This window comes from Salmo salar, chromosome ssa07 (genome assembly GCF_905237065.1).
Source record: "Salmo salar chromosome ssa07, Ssal_v3.1, whole genome shotgun sequence".
NCBI lineage: Eukaryota > Metazoa > Chordata > Actinopteri > Salmoniformes > Salmonidae > Salmo > Salmo salar.
The window spans coordinates 49,994,205-50,010,168 of record NC_059448.1 but is presented as its reverse complement, the minus strand read 5'-3'; the positions used below and the strand labels follow the sequence as shown (position 1 = coordinate 50,010,168).

General features: G+C 44.7%; 2 protein-coding genes across 7 annotated transcripts; both read right to left on the bottom strand.

Annotated features, from left to right (window-relative positions):
• Positions 1-4: 4 nt before the first annotated feature.
• Positions 5-2,444, bottom strand: mcat (malonyl CoA:ACP acyltransferase (mitochondrial)). The gene is made up of 5 exons (XM_014208489.2): positions 1,793-2,444; positions 1,489-1,576; positions 1,168-1,385; positions 813-950; positions 5-513 (listed from the first exon to the last, which is right to left on the bottom strand). The coding sequence occupies exons 1-5, from the start codon at positions 2,282-2,284 to the stop codon at positions 241-243; spliced, it is 1,209 nt and encodes a 402-aa protein (XP_014063964.1). The 5' UTR covers positions 2,285-2,444; the 3' UTR covers positions 5-240.
• Positions 2,445-2,698: 254 nt separating this feature from the next.
• Positions 2,699-14,313, bottom strand: LOC106609557 (differentially expressed in FDCP 6). 6 transcript variants are annotated; one of them, XM_014208483.2, is made up of 13 exons: positions 14,135-14,313; positions 13,861-14,048; positions 12,023-12,196; positions 11,556-11,744; positions 10,644-10,874; positions 10,316-10,462; positions 5,881-5,989; positions 5,444-5,655; positions 5,217-5,342; positions 4,907-5,073; positions 4,437-4,638; positions 4,055-4,145; positions 2,699-3,916 (listed from the first exon to the last, which is right to left on the bottom strand). In XM_014208483.2, exons 2-13 carry the CDS (start codon positions 13,954-13,956, stop codon positions 3,717-3,719), a joined length of 1,944 nt encoding a protein of 647 aa, XP_014063958.1. In that variant the 5' UTR covers positions 13,957-14,048; positions 14,135-14,313; the 3' UTR covers positions 2,699-3,716. The 6 variants fall into 6 exon arrangements, with proteins under 6 accessions (XP_014063958.1, XP_014063960.1, XP_014063961.1 ...); XM_014208485.2 differs by having other exon boundaries at positions 5,217-5,324; positions 14,135-14,311; XM_014208486.2 differs by having other exon boundaries at positions 12,056-12,196; positions 14,135-14,310.
• Between the last annotated feature and the right edge of the window lie 1,651 nt (positions 14,314-15,964).

The following is a 15,964-nucleotide window of genomic DNA, read 5'->3' as shown; positions in this document are numbered from 1 at the left end:
TGACTTGACTCATAAATACCAGGTATTTATTAATTGGTGCAAGGTCACTTGAATGAGTTCATATGGACAGTCATTTCTGTCACATTGAAGGAAGTATACTGTAGGTAATGTATGTGTGTCTGTCTTTAGTACTGTTTTACTCATTTTGGGAGATTGTCAATGGGTGTATACTGTACAGTATTGATACGAGTCTCTTCACAAATCCATGAGTCCTGTCTCACTCCTCAGACCATAATCATCTCAGTCATCGTGGGTGGTGACGTCCACGTGTGTGTAGCTCTTGTAGGCCTTCATGTTGCACTTCTGCAGCGTGGCCCCCAGCTGCTTCCCGGGGCCCACCTCGTAGGTGTGGGGGAAGCTCTGACCCTGGGTCCTCTCGAACACCTCGTGGAGGGTCTGCTCCCACTTCACTGGCGACACCAGCTGCTTGGCCAGCTGCCTGCGCACGTGGCCCTCATGCATGTAGCGCTTGGCGTCCACGTTGGAGTACACATTGATCTCGGGCCGACGTACCTAAGTTGGGATGGGTAGAGAGACGGCTTTGGTAAAGGATTTTTCCACTCCTTTAAATTTATTTAGGCATTTTTATGGAGGGAAACTGTAAATGTTTTTAAACAGACTTATACAATTGACAATCTGTCTATGGCCCATGTTAAGAATCAAATCTTGTAAACTCCACCATACTTCAACCAACACGACTGGAGATATTATATACTTGACATATGCTGTATATTGTAATGTCCTGGCTCCACAGTACATTGACCAACTGGAAATTGAAAATATATTATTGACTGATTGATGAAGTTCCGTACCTCCACCTGTCTGAGGACGTCTCTCAGGGGCTCGGTGGCAGACTCCATCAGCGCCGTGTGGAAGGCCCCACTCACCGGGAGCGGCCGCGCACGCAGGAAGTGAAGTTTCCTCGAGTTCTGTTGTAGGAAGTCCAGTGCCTGAGGGAGGGAGGACAGGAGGAAGTGTCTGACTCATTCCCAATGTCAATTCCAGCCCTAGCCCCTTCCCCTAACCCATTTAGGTATATCTGATAAGTAGGCCTATAGCCTGCTTGACCCTAATCTCAAATAAATGTGAGGTACGTAAAGCCAGGATGTTGTGGCCCAAGAGAGTGACACAACTTCAAAGAATAATGACTCCCCATCCATCCACTACCTCTTTGTGGCCGGCGATGACTCTCCCGTCGGGGAAAAGGTAGTTGGCCACGCTGCAGACGGGCTCCTTGATGCCCAGGCTAAGGCAGTGCTCCCTGGCCTGCAAACAGGCATGTTTGTACTTAGCCTGGGGCCGTCCCATTACCGACAGCATGCCGCTGGGGATCAGCTCTGACGCTTTCTGCATGGCCTCTGCTCGCACCTTCACCACATACAGCGCTGTAGGATGAAAGAGACAAAAAAAACTATGGCGACTTAGAATTGTTTACTGTCCGTTCATAATTAAGTATAGCACAGCATTGGATAGACTATTGAGGCTCACCTTCTGCGAAATCCATGGCACCAGAAAACACCAGGGCTGCAAACTCTCCCACACTAAATCCTGCAGCAGCCACACAATTCTCAATGGCCTTGAGATGGATGAGGTCGCATATGATGACAAGATGTTTGTAGAGAAATACAATATTATTGGTATAAAACATCAGGGTGTCTTAGGCTGTATAGTTAAACATATTTAATGTATACTTTGCCATTAAATGCACACTTGTAACTAATTAAATAAGATGCAACTCACACAGCATCGGCGCATAAGCGGCTACAGACATGGCAACTACTATGTGGCTTACCGCTGGATTTTCGTGGTTCAGCCTCTCCACAGCTGCCAGTGATGTGACAAACACTGCGGGCTGACAGTGGACTGTCTTCATCAATTCCTCCTCTGGTCCATCTAGGCACAGAGACAGCAAGTCGTAGCCCAGTATCTTCTGCGCGACGGCAAACATGTCCTTGACGTTTCTGTATTTCAGAAGCCCGCGACCCATACCCACGAACTGACTCCCCTGCCCGGGAAAGAGCAGCACAGAACACTCGCTCGGTTTCTTTTTGGGTCTCCGTTGCTCTTCCTCCGTGGGCTCATTCTCCACAAGTTGGTCTTTGGTCTCGGGTGATGTTTGTGTCCCGTTCTGTGAGCCATGCTGATGGGGGTTGTTTGACACTTTCCTGCACAAGAAGGGAAATGACCTAAGCTCCGTTATTGAGGGTGTCATCATGTTGAGGAGAGTAGCGCCTCTCATGTTGACTGATACACCTTTTCGCAGGACGACAACGTTAATGTGCATAGTATTGCCACGTGCAATCTCTAAATGTGGTGTCCACCGAAGCGGTTCGTAGGTTTTAATAAGTTCACGGAACTCATATTATACACTCCATGAGACTATCAATCGGCGCAGGTGCGCAGCCATATTGCTTAGGAGAGAAAAGTCGCTTTCAAATGACGTAGACGATGGTCAGAGTTTGGGCGCGTTGCAGATTCACAAGAAATCACACAAAAACATCACAACACGCCAAAAATACTCACATTGAATTAGCAATCTTTAGTTAGAAATATAGCACGTGTTCGTTTGAATATTTTTTCATTACTTGGTAGGCCTATTTACCTACACAAACTAATATGTTCAACTTCTGTAGGCTATCGAAAAAACACCAACCACTCGATATACTGTATAATACTATATGTGACATATGGACATGAGTAAGACGTATTTAGATATTTATTTTAAATATTAGTACATATTACATATGCATTTGAAATATAAGTCAATATATTAGGCATATGTGAGCCACAGATTTAAGACATTACTTCAAAGAGATTGCATTCAAGAATAAAAGAGAGAAAAAAAATTATTGTGTTGTGCTGAATATTAGGCCTATTTCAAAAGGGGACTGTACATATTTGCGTGTCCCGATTTTTCCTGACATGACACTTGCCCTTTCCTGACAAAAAATGGCATAGATGGGTTTGTTAGACTGCCTTGTATGAAATGGAGAAGAGAGCAATCACGTTGTTCACACACACAACATACCAGTATGTGCACTTCTTTTGTACAGAAATTCAAACCTGTCGTTTATTCTCGGTATTCTATCATTTACAATGACTGTTGTCCCCTAGCAAGATGGAAATCTGAACAGTCAGTTGGTTGATGAGGTGTTTCTCAGTTCTTGAAGTAGTGTATAGGCTACAGGGTCCACCTTCCAAGAATCATAGTCCTCATCATGTGTCATGTTCGTACGGAACGGAAGAAACAAAAATTAGCATTCTTATTGCACAGGTAGTATCTCCTCGATCAAAGCACTTTCTAATAGGAAGACAAATTCCCTTTAATTTATTTTTTACAGATCCTACTCATCTCCTAGTCAGCACTACCATTGGTAGAGGTCGGGTTCCTCCCCGACTACATTCCAGATCTTCAAAGCCTTGATTGGTATTTAACACATCAGCTAAGCACCTCATATGATGTAGAAATCTGATGCCCGACTGCACAGTCGATGACGTGGCACGCAACCATTGATTGATGCAATGCAACACCTGCGCATCTAGTCGGGCAGGAACTCGGCCAGACTGTTGACATGTAAAACAACTGGGAATGTTCGACATTGCAGCCGACAGTGCAGACGACTCCCGAATGACTGATCTGCAAAGATCCTTGCATCATAAATAACTACAATATTATTTGTAGATCAGTCAGTCAGTCACAATTTACCCATGACACATCACGATCCCCCAGGCTCTGACAGGGTGATAGCCTCCATCTGTTCCTGTAGTCCTTTCTCTTCTGTAGCCGATTGGCTCTCAAGTATTTGCTGAGTTTCTTGATTGGCTCTTGGTTGGAGTTTAGCGATAAACTCACTGCTGGCTAACGCCCCCTCCTGTTTCGGGCAGGTGATTTTCGCTGGCAACGATGATAACTTGTCTGTAGCAAAAGATATGGCATACCATATTTAGTATATGTTATTGAATGTCCATCAAATCTGATTTCTTATTGTAGTATTTTTTTTATTGCAACACACACACACACACACAGAGAGAGAAATACATGGCAGAGCATTACCCCCAGGAGCGACGGGTTTCATTAGGCGGTTGAGCTGAACGTTCCAGTGTCGGACATGGATGCTGGCTTTACGAAGCTTCTCCTGAACTTCCTACAGACCCAGAGAGAAGGAAACAAGGACATGAGAACAAAGTTAAAGTTGATGTCAGTTGCACTTTGTTTTACCATCTATAATTTACTAGCTGTTATTGACTTATAGGTGCCCTATGCAACAATTCCACCTGCAAATAATTCTATAAAGCTTTCTCACTGTGGAAATTATGGCTGCCTAAAGTCCACTGTAGCTAGATTCCCACCTAAAAAGATCCTGAACAACAGCCTTATCTTGCTCTCCCCTCACCTCCTGCCACCACTTCTCCTCTACCTTTCATCTCTCTCTCACCTCCAGGTGCTGGTGACTCCTCTCTCGGGTCTCTCGGAGGCTCTGGAGCTCCTGGGAGGCGTAGTGGAGGGCAGAGGGGTCTGGCCGCTCTTCCTTAGCTCTGTTTGGGGCCTCCTCTGTGGGGCTGAAGTGGCGGGATGCCTCCTGCTGCTCCTGGAGGAGCAGACACTGCCTGCTCTTCTCCTCCTCTGCCTGCAGTACCCTGGGAGAGGAGAGGAAGGAGGACAACGGTAGAGAGACAGTTGAAAGGGAGACAAGGATAGATTGGAGAGAGGACGAGGGATATAAGGACACAGAAGACAATTCTACTGCAATAGACAGGGACGTTTGGTGATCTGATCTGTGTCTTTAGTCTTGCAGCCATGTGTGTGTGTGTGTGTGTGTGTGTAAAATTGCATGTGTGTGCCTGACTCTCTCCTCCATGTGGGCCTGTATCTCCGTGTTGAGATAAGTTTGCGTAGGCGTGTTACCCTTCTAGCTCCAGCCTGACTCTCTCCTCCTCCATGTGGGCCTGTATCTCTGTGTTGAGAGCAGCCTCCAGTTTGTGCTGGGTCAGCTCCAGCTCCTGGATCCTCTTTCTCTGCTGCTCGGCCTCCTTCTCCTTCTCTGCCATCTCAGCCTGCATGCTCTCCCGCAACTGGGGAACACACGCAGGCAGGCAATCAGGCACGTATACTTGTACACCGGCTGCATTCTCTCACACACACACACACTAATCATTTATCTGGGGAACCTACACAGGTGCACTGATAAACCTCATTCTTCAGTACATGATCTTACCTTCTCTGCCTCCTCTAGCTGTCTCTCCAACTCTCTCTGGACCTCCTTCTGTTGCTGCCTCTCTTTCTCCTCTTCCTCCCTGCGCCGTGCCTCCACCTCTCGCTGGTGCTGTGGGACACATACATCCTACATGTCATGTTAGGTAAGGTATACTATGTATGCATTACCCCCTCTCATCCTTTCGCTCTCTCCTTTTTAATGCCTCACTCTCTCCCCCTCCTGCTCACCTGAATAATACTCTCTATCTCCTGTCCTTGCCGTTCCTTTTCCTTCTCCAGGTCTTGAATGGTAAGATCTTCTGATTGGCTGCCGCGGCTGCTGCTGGCGCTCAGGCTGCGCTCCCGTTGACTCTGCTCGCGCTGGACCCGCCTCTTCAGCTTTAGTTCCTGGTGGAGGGAGGACTTGCGCTCACCCTGGAGACGGACGGCAGTCTGCAAGGCTGGGGAGAGACACACACACACACACACACACACACACACACACACACACACACGAGAATCAGAAAAAAAGCGATGTTCCTTCCCTAATGCTTTTCAACCAAGGGGTCGCCTGCGTGCTAACCAAATGTTTTAACCATTAGGTCAACAGGATATCCTCTTGGTCCGAGGACGACAATTAGGCTTGTGTCTCAGGCAGGGCGTTACACTTGTTCACATCCCCTCACCTTGGGTCCATTCCACCCTCTGTCTCTGGTCAGCGGCACTCATCTCATAGGTCTTGCTGGTGGTCTTCACACAAAAGAGACAACGCTTCCCATCCCTGTCTGGAATAGCCTAAGACAAAGAGGACAACTGGTGGTTGACTACCAGGGTGACATTGACTTATCAACACCCCAAGTTCCGCTCAGGTAATCCCAACCATAAATGATCAGCATTAGCATCAGGCTCGCAACAGGTAACCCTCATTGACTCTTGTTGTAATCCACATCCTAGTTCAAAATATAGGCCCAATGGTACAGTTCTAGACAAGCTTGTATCTATACCAATTCAAGCTAACCCTATGGTATTTTCAAATAAGGGGTTACCAACTGAGCATAGTGTGCTGATATTAGAGTCCGATATGAAATCCTGCAGCTGTGGCGTTGGACTGATTCATGTAAATGCCAGAAGTTTGATCTTGAACTCTGACCTCTCAAACCAATGTGGACATTCTGGTAATATCTGAAACAGCAAAAATGGAAGAGGGAAAGAGTAAGGAACTTGTCTGTCGGCCCTGCATTAAAGACCAAAAGTGGTTAAAGAAAATTATGATAAATAAAAGTATACCAGTTTCATTTAAGGACCAAAAATGGACAGCTGTGCCATATAGATTGCCAAATAGTTGGGAAGAGATTTTCGATACACCAATTCCATGGCACATGGTTTATGAACTGATACACAAAACAACGCCGGATTCAAAAGTTAAAATTGTTCCATTACAATTATACAAAATTCTTGCAACCAATCACACACACACACACACACACACACACACACACACACACACACACACACACATCTCAGCGCTGCAGATTTTGCTGCGAAAAGACAGAATCATTAGATCATTTGTTTTGGTACTGTCCATATGTGTCTTGTTTTTGGTCACCGGTTCAGGAATGGCTGAAGAATTGCAACATTTACTTGGAGCCAACTCTGCAAATAGCACTGCTGGGTGATTTGAAAAGTCATAGACAATCAATAATTTTTGACCAAAAATGTATTTACATTTACAATCTGTAGAAACTATGAGAATAGAAAGGTTCAGAACTTTTGTGAAACATCACAGCACAGTTGAAAAATATATGGCAAATAGAAATCAAAACTGGATGGTGTTCAAATAGATGGGAGGGGTTGAGGGAAACTTGGCTAAATAAGACTGTGCCGGATACTGATGCGTCTCTGGCTGGTTATAATGTTTTGGATCTGACAGAGGTGGAGGTGTCACCATATTTACAAAGGACAACTTAAATGTTTCCGTATCTCTCACTACCTCTGTCCCTAAGCAATTTGAATGTCTAGTCCTAAAACACCAGGCTCAACATTAACAGTGAAGATGCGACTCCGGGATGCTGGCCTTCTAGGCACTGAAGTTGGTTACAATGCTGAACTACAGTCAGGTCAAGAACCTGGTAAGGATGATGAGCACGCAGATGAGCATCCCATAGACAGTTTCTGATAGTTTGTGCAGAAATTCTTCAGTTGTGCAATCCCACAGTTTCATCAAGTGTCTGGGTGGCTGGTCTCAGACAATCTCGCAGGTCAAGGTCCCCGGATGTGGAGGTCCTGGGCTGGTGTGGTTACATGTGGTCTGCGGTTGTGAGGCCGGTTGGACGTATTGCCAAATTCTCTAAAATGTTGGAGGCGGCTTATGATAGAGAAATAAACGACATTATCTGGCAACAGCTCTAGTTGACATTCCTGCTGTCGGCATGCCAATTGCATGCTCCCTTAACTTGAGACATCTGTGGCATTGTGCGGTGTGACAAAACTGCACATTTTAGAGTGGCCTTTTATTGTCCTCAGCACGAGGTACACCTGTGTAATAATCATGCTGTTTAATCAGCTTCTTGATATGCCACACCGGTCAGGTGGATATTTTTGTTCAGTATAGTATACCTTTTTTCAAGATGCGTGATGAAGAGAATCATCCAGCCCTCTGGGTATCTAACTACACCCTCATATGCCATGTCTTGAAATACGCAGACAGATTAACAGACATAGCACTGTTTCAGCAGCTACACTTGTCTAGATGATGTGCTATACTGTTTACACCATATAAACCATTGTGCTGCCTTATTTATTGACCTGTCAAAAGTATTTGATACTGCTGACCATTTCTTACTTGTACAAAGGTTGTGTGAAATATGTTAGATCAGGCATCTTGCAGATGGTTCAATAACTATCTAATGGACAGGACACAACTTGTACTGACGGTATCAAAACTAGCTTCCTCAATATTATCAAAGGTTTGCCAGAGGAGTCGATGGCCCTGTTCTCTTCACTAGTTCTATAAATAATATTGGTCAACCTGCTAAAACCTGTAACATTTATCTCAATGCGGATGATACAGTTATTTACTCCTGTTCCCCCTCTTAACAGCAGGCCATTCAAAACCTTCAGCATGGTTTTGACTCCATTCAAAAATTGCTTACTGATCTTAAACTAGTGCTAAATGCTAATAAAACCAAGTTCATGTTCTCCAGGTCTCGTAATATTAACTTTGAGGACCTACATATTTGCACATTGAAGGGAGCCCAAATTGAACAAGTCCTCCATTATAAGTGCTTGGATGTTTGGATTGATAAGCTGTCTTTTAAAAACACACATTGAAAAACTGACAAGAAAGTTGAGAATTAAGATTGATTTCTATAAAAGAAACCAATCCTGCCTCACTTTGGAAAGTAGAAGGAAGATTGTTCAAGCAACGCTTCTCCCAGTACTTGATTATGGTGATGTAATCTACATGCATGTGGCAGCCTCTGCTTTAAAACCTTTAGATTCAAACTAGCATTCAGCACTTTGTTTTATCACTGGGGACAATGTTCCGTACACATCACTGCATTTTGTATAATTCTGTTGGCTGGAAGTCTAACTACCAGAAGGGTCCAGCATTGGTTACTTTTTGTACATAAAGCGGTTCTTCAGAGACTTCCCCCACTACATCAGCTCACGTATTAACTGAAGATCCAGCCATTTTCAGACCCGCTCTCTGGACTGACTGCTTCAGGAGGTCCAGCTCATGGAATAGCCTTCAGGTCACCTTGAAATTAGACTTTAAGGGAGGTGATGCGAGAGTTGTGTTTGTTTTGATTAATCCGGTTTTATTTATTGTATGTTAATGTTCACAGGAATCCCTTTCAAATTAGACCCTGGTCTCAATGGTGACCCACCCTGTAGAAATAAAAGTTGAATTAAACAAATACAAAACATGACCAAAAGTATGTGGACACCTGCTCGTCGAACATCTCATTCCAAAATCATGGGCATTAACATGGAGTTGGTCCCCCATTTGCTACTATAACAGCCTCCACTCTTCTGGGAAGGCTTTCCACTAGATGTTGGAACATTGCTGCAGGGACTTGCTTCCCTTCAGCCACAAGAGCATTTGTCAGGTGGGGCACTGATGTTAGGCGATTAGGTCTAGCTCGGAGTCTGCATCCAATTAATCACAAAGGGGTTCGATGGGGTTGGAGTCAGGGCTCTGTGCAGGCCAGTCAAGTTCTTCCACATTGATTTTGACAAACCATTTCTGTACGGACCTGGCTTTGTGCACAGCAGCATTGTCATGCTGAAACATGAAAAGGGCCTTCCCCAAACTCTTGCCACAAATTTCAAAGCACAGAATCGTCTAGAATGTATGCTGTAGCGTTAAGATTTCCCTTCACTTGAACTAAGGGGCCTAGGCCAAACCGTGAAAAACAGCCCCAGACCATTATTCCTCCTCCACCTAACTTTACAGTTGGCACTATGCATTTGGGTAGGTAGTGTTCTCCTGGCATCTGCCAAACCCAGATGTCTGGGTCAGACTGCCAGATGAAGTATAATTCATCACTCCAGAGAACGCGTTTCCACTGCTCCAGAATCCAGTGGCGGCGAGTTTTACACCACTCCAGCTGACCCTAGGCATTGCGCATGGTGATCTTAGGCTTGTGTGCAGCTGCCCGGGCAATGAAACCCATTTCATGAAGCTCCAGACAAACAGTTATTGTGCTGACGTTGCTTCCAGAGGCAGTTTAGAACTCGGTAGTGAGTGTTACAACTGAGGACAGAGGATTTTCTGCAGCTGGCGGTCCCGTTCTGTGAACTTGTGTGGCCTACCACTTTTTTTTCACAGTTGACCGGGGCAGCTCTAGCAGGGCAGAAATTTGACAAACTGACTTGTGCCAAGTTGAATGTCACTGAGCACTTCAGTAAGGCCATTCCACTGCCAATGTATGTCTATAGAAATTGCATGGCTGTGTGCTCGATTTACTTTTGTGTCCACATTCTTTTGTATATATAGTGTACGTCTCAGTCTCAGGTATAAAGTAGTGATTCACTCAGCCATTAGCAAAACAATTAAACTATCCTAGCCAAGATTTTTTCTACCGCTTTTGTGGATTGAAAGATTAACAAAATTACCTCCACAACACAATTCTGGTCCAATGGAATCTCTCCCTTCTTGTCTTTCAGGTCCTCGCTGGCATAGTAGGCCATGAAGGATGGCCTGAGTACAAACCAACGCTCCATCCAGTTCCTGCGCACATGTCCCTTTTTCCACATGTAACCCTGCGAGAGAGAGAGACAGACAGACAGACACAGAGACAGAGACAGACAGAGAGGGATCGATCATTGTCCCTGTAATGTGAATTTCATTCAGCGCAAACACAGATATACACACACACACATAAAAACAGCCCACACACACAGCCCCACCAGGGGCCACATCCATACAGTCCCACCAACTCACCCTCTTGAGGACGTTGTGGTACATCTCCAAGAAGACCTGGTCCAGAGCCAGACTGAAGGCACCCGCATTGCTGACCCTCAGCAGCCTCCCGGCACCCATGTGATCCAGGAACACCCACACCGACATGCCCTTCTCCTGGACAGAGGCATCCTGGGATTGCAGGTCCTCCAGGGGCTTGCCGTCCCACTCCTGGTTCATCGCAGTGGAGATTTTCTTCATCAGGTACTCCACCTGCGCGTGTGTGTGTGCGTTACAAGTCAGAAAAGATCTTTATCCTTCTATGGGTGAATTTGCTGGGACCCATATTCAGAAAGTGATCTAGTAAAGGGGATAATGCTTTGGTCGGCAAGTTGCAACACATCTTCATAAAGCCTGCAGATGTTATCAACAGGAAACCAAACCTCCCTCCTATTGGTTTATTCTACTCTGACTTCCTGCTTAGGGGGAGGAGAACAGGAAGTAAGGACCTAGAGTAGAGATATTTTAGCAAAAGCACAGGAGGATGATGGCACCATAATTGGGGAGGACGGGCTCGTTCCAGCCATTATTATGAGCCGTCCTCCCCTCAGCAGCCTCCACTGAGTAAGGGGCTAATCGATAAACATACAGTTTGTATACTGCAAGCGTCAAAGCACACAGTGTAGTCAAAATGGCCACTGGACTGCATAACTACGACTCATTTCTTACTGTTTATATACAGTACTGTAGGTGTGTCTATTAACCCTCTATTTCTCCCTCCCTCTTCAGCTCTCCTCCTTTCCCACCTCTCTCTCTCCCTCCCTCTCCCCCTCTTTTTAGTTGAACTATTTCCTCCCTACCTGTACATCTCTTCTCTCTCTGAAAGATACTATCCGGCTTTATATTTAAATGTCCCAGTGGAGGTCAGTCTCTCCCTGCCCCCACCCCCCTCACCTCCTGTAGAATCATGATGAGTGGGTAGTGGTCCTCCGACAGCAGGTTGAAGAGACAGAAAAGTTTGAAGCAGTCTCTCAGGGAGCACAGCAGCCCCCCCTGGCCGCTGGTAGGTCTGTAGTTTTTCTTCATGGTCATCATCCAGCACAGGTCATCAAACGTCTCCTTGTCGTATGCACCCTCTTTGACCTGGGTGCAGCACACCAGGGGTTCATTCGTTCATTAGTACTGGTAAAGAGTTTTAGATGTTAAACGGATAGTTCACCCAAATGACATATTGGTTTCAATACCCTGTAAGCAGTCCATGGACAAGGTAAGACAGCAATGCATGCTTCGGTTTTGCTCACAGGTTAAGGAAACCAATATGTAATTTAGGGTTAACTAAGATCCAGATCAAGTGCAATTCATCTCCTGAATGGACTCATCTCAATGTGAAAATCCTCAATTGAGTATGATGGGATGGTTACCTTGGCCAGTATGTATTTGTTGAGGTAGTTTACCTTGGCCAGTATGTATTTGTTGAGGTAGGGCATGTAGCCATGGTTTGACACCGGTCCATTGTCATCGTCTTGGAAGTGTTCCTCCAGTGCCACAGGGTCGTGAGGGATGTTCAACACCGTGTACAGGTTGTGGGAGAGAACCTGTGACACACACACACACACACACACACACACACACACACACACACACACACACACACACACACACACACACACACACACACACACACACACACACACACACACACACACACACAGAGAGAAAAATTAAGAAAATGCCTGTGTCAAAGGGAGATTCACAATTGGTTGGCTCAACCCCTCTGTCCTCAGTTGTCCTCTCCTCGCCTCCTTTTGAAAAAGCTCAACGGTAACCGAGGAGAAGAAATGTGGAAACAATACGTTTGAATTAAATTAGACTCCTTCACTCGCTCGTCATCATGTAAATGACATTTCCAGGGGTGGAATCCCAAATTAAATGTGTAAAGTATTAAAAAGACAAGTAGCTAGTTGTACTAGACATTTACTAGATAAAATAATATGTAGCATACAGTTTTTAAATGTGCATACTTATCTCCTCCAAGTAAACAGCTGATTTAAAGGGGGTGTGGCGGATTTCAAAACTCTTCTGTGAAGGATACTCGCGCTTCCTCGGCGGGAGGACGTTATCGAGGATGCGAGGACACTCCTCCATTTGAAACTAATTGACACTATCCTCGACCACTCTACAACTTAGCGGGTTCCGGGTCACCAAGGAGAAGGCGGAGGATTCGAGGAGAGGATGGTCTTTTGGCCAAATGAGAATCTCCCATAAATGACCCTTTAAATGTATAATGTTACTGTCAATATTACATCTACTATTCCTATATTTATATACACTATCTAAGTGGTCACTGAAATAGTTCACAACTTCTAATCATATGAAAAAACAAATAGGCCAATGATAAAAACCAAAGCAAGCAGTGTAAACAGACCTCTGACTGACTGACTGACTCTACACACACACACACACACACACACACACACACACACACACACACACACCTCAATGTGAGCATGTCTGGACACCTGCCTGCTATTTCCTGGGATTCTCACCAAAGGGAGAACGCAACTTGTTTGAACTCGACAGGCCAGAGACTGAGTGAAGGGGAAGATGACTGGGAGAGATGTCTGAACACACAGCACCATCTGTTTCTGCTGTACAGTAAACTCTGATATGTTGTCATGTGTACAGGTTGACTGCAGTAAAGGGAGAGGGCCAGTCCTGGACTTTGAAACGAGGGCATAGGTGACTATCGACTGACTTTAATGCTCCCATTTCTGTGTGTAGGCTGCCGCTGTTGTGATTACTCACTGAAAGAGAGTTTCATGGATACACACTCATGAGGGTGTATCCATGTGTTAAAGTCACCAATGTATCCAAATTGTGTGTGAGTGAGAATGTTTTCATGTGCATGTTTCTCATTCTGAGCAGTATTCCTGCATGATCCATGTGAATTATTATTTTTACTGGCGGACTGTAACTTTATAAATGGTATACATCCCTAGATTCAAGCTGAATAATGTATTATAGCCTAATATAATAACTTGTAAGAGGCTAACAATGTATTTTTTAGGCTATCTTGATCAGCTCTTCAAACCTCAAAATGTTTGTTTATGAGGTTATCTAAACAAACGATTATGTGGATATTATTATGTGAATTGTAGGCTCTGAGTAACAAGCTGGCACCAGAGGCACAGAAGCAATTCAACACCCATTTCCTGATTATAAAGCTCAGCACTTGGAAATATTACACTTCAAATCTAACCTTCAGCTGGGACTTCGATACTTTGCCGCATTTCTCCATGTCCAGCGATATGAACGCGTACCAGATGGACTTGAGCAGTTCGGATTGCAGTTCCATTGTGGAGACAGACGTCTTTGCGTCTACATTCCGAAGCGTGCGGAGTTGTGCACTGAACAGTGATATCAGTATTGCAAACTGAAGTGGAAGCACTTAACGAGAAGGCGAACAGGACACGTTAAGAAAAGGGGTGGAGAAGAGAGGAACAATTATGTAACCGAAGTAAAATACTACCTACCTTATAAACCTATAATAATGTTTTAGGTCACTCAAAGTTAAAACTTTGGAAAACTCTGTCATCCTTGTAAATTATTGACCTCTCTCTTTCAAGTGGGTGGTGGTAAATTAACCCCAGCCCTTGGTTAATGTCATTGATATACATACGCGATATGAGTCTTTTCCCCAACGCAGTTAAGACAGAACCACGCCCCGTTATTCAGAGGCGTTCTATCTACTACGCTCCCACTGGCAAACTAGTGTTGTTTGAAGTTATATTATCATTAATAGTCTATTATCAGGTAAAATCATATGCTTACTATTCATCATTTCTCAAATATGTATTAGCTAATCATTCAGTCAAATAAGCAATGCTACAGCCATTGAATCTGTCTTTGAGCGTTTAGGGATGTTAATGGCTAGTTTGTTCCAACACATTATGTTATTATATTTTTCAATCTTGAAATACAAGGGTAAATGTTATTAATCAGTGACTGAAATGTCGCACTTCGTGATATTCCCTTCCGGACTTGGAGAGCGCTCAAGGCTTTGTAGAACACCGGTTATTAAGAATAACTGGGCGTGGTTTTGACTTCACTGCGTTGGGGAAAAGACGCAGTCGGCGTTATCACCACCCACCACGCTTACATCCCCCAGCAGCCACTCTGGGTTTGAGTCACACTCTCACACGTCCACAAACTCACAAGTTGTTTCCTTAAAAGTAAGCGAGTGACTGTAGACAGGTCCGGAATTATGAGCGGGCCTACCGTACACCTTGCCAGTCCAAATTAAATATTTATAGTTTATTTGACCGGACAGAAAGACGCATCGACCTCAGTTAAAGCATCCGCGCGAGCGAAACAGCGCCCCGCTGTCTTAGTATGTGTAGACCGTATATCTGATGCTGTCTGGACCAAAAGAGAATGACATGTCACACTAGTTCTGTCCAGCCATCGTCAGATACATGGGGAACTGTTTCACTCGCTCGAATGCTTTCTCCGGAAACATAGTTTCAGCAGAGAGGAAGAGGCGAAGCGAGAGGGCTCACTCTCGCCAAAATCTGTCCAGCGTAAGACAATGAGTTTTTATGGGCATAATATGCAGACATAAGATCATCGCCTGCCTCCCCCCCTTTCGGACAAAGACTACCATTGTTAGGGCGGAGACAGGAGCGTCTCGTCATTATATACAGATCTCTTGTTTCAGCCTGTTGCGAAATGGAAAGGAAGGTTAGCGGGTGCACAGTCTCTGTTAGGATGCTGGATTCCCCTAAAGTAAATTGAGGTTTCGCCAAAATTATATAATTACTCCTGTCTAAATAAAATCATTCAAAATATTTCACCAGGAAGGATGAGGATCATTAGCTTCTTATTTTTTTTAAATAGCTGTGGACAGGGGAGGAGCCAGACTCTGGACACCCCTGACATCTGATTGGCCAACCCGGGTGTCACCCCAAAATTTCATTTTCTACTGGCAGTTTGATGCTGATTGACATCTCATTTCACCTCTTGTTGAAAGAAGCGTTTATTTTGACGTTTGGCGGCTCCATGAGCTCTTTTCTTGATTGGCGAAAGCATCATATTTGAAGTCAATTTTAAGGTTTAGCATCGGGTTTAGGTTTCCTGAACAACTTTTACAAAAGTTGAGTCGCTGTGTAAGTTATCGTTTGACCTTTGGCTCCATTAACAGACAGTTAATCAGATAAGAGAGATCGGTTCCCAATTTACCCTAACGTTATGTTTACATCTGTGCTAGTAATACACACATATACAGTGCAGTGTCGTAAGTTACAGTATACGAATATTTAGCTAATGTGGGGTAACTAGTAGGCTGCAGCTGTCTGTGTTCAGCA

What these genes read in the sequence shown, in the direction of transcription:
- mcat (XM_014208489.2), bottom strand. Translation starts at nt 2,284, where the DNA reads ATGCACATTAACGTTGTCGTCCTGCGAAAAGGTGTATCAGTCAACATG. An exon ending in TGAACCACGAAAATCCAGCG is followed by an intron (nt 1,577 to 1,792) that starts GTAAGCCACATA and finishes ATCCATCTCAAG; the next exon opens with GCCATTGAGAATTGTGTGGC. An exon ending in TCATCGCCGGCCACAAAGAG is followed by an intron (nt 951 to 1,167) that starts GTAGTGGATGGA and finishes TCCCTCCCTCAG; the next exon opens with GCACTGGACTTCCTACAACA.
- LOC106609557 (XM_014208483.2), bottom strand. Translation starts at nt 13,956, where the DNA reads ATGGAACTGCAATCCGAACTGCTCAAGTCCATCTGGTACGCGTTCATA. An exon ending in AGATAGAGAGTATTATTCAG is followed by an intron (nt 5,343 to 5,443) that starts GTGAGCAGGAGG and finishes CATGACATGTAG; the next exon opens with GATGTATGTGTCCCACAGCA. An exon ending in AGCTAGAGGAGGCAGAGAAG is followed by an intron (nt 5,074 to 5,216) that starts GTAAGATCATGT and finishes TGTGTTCCCCAG; the next exon opens with TTGCGGGAGAGCATGCAGGC.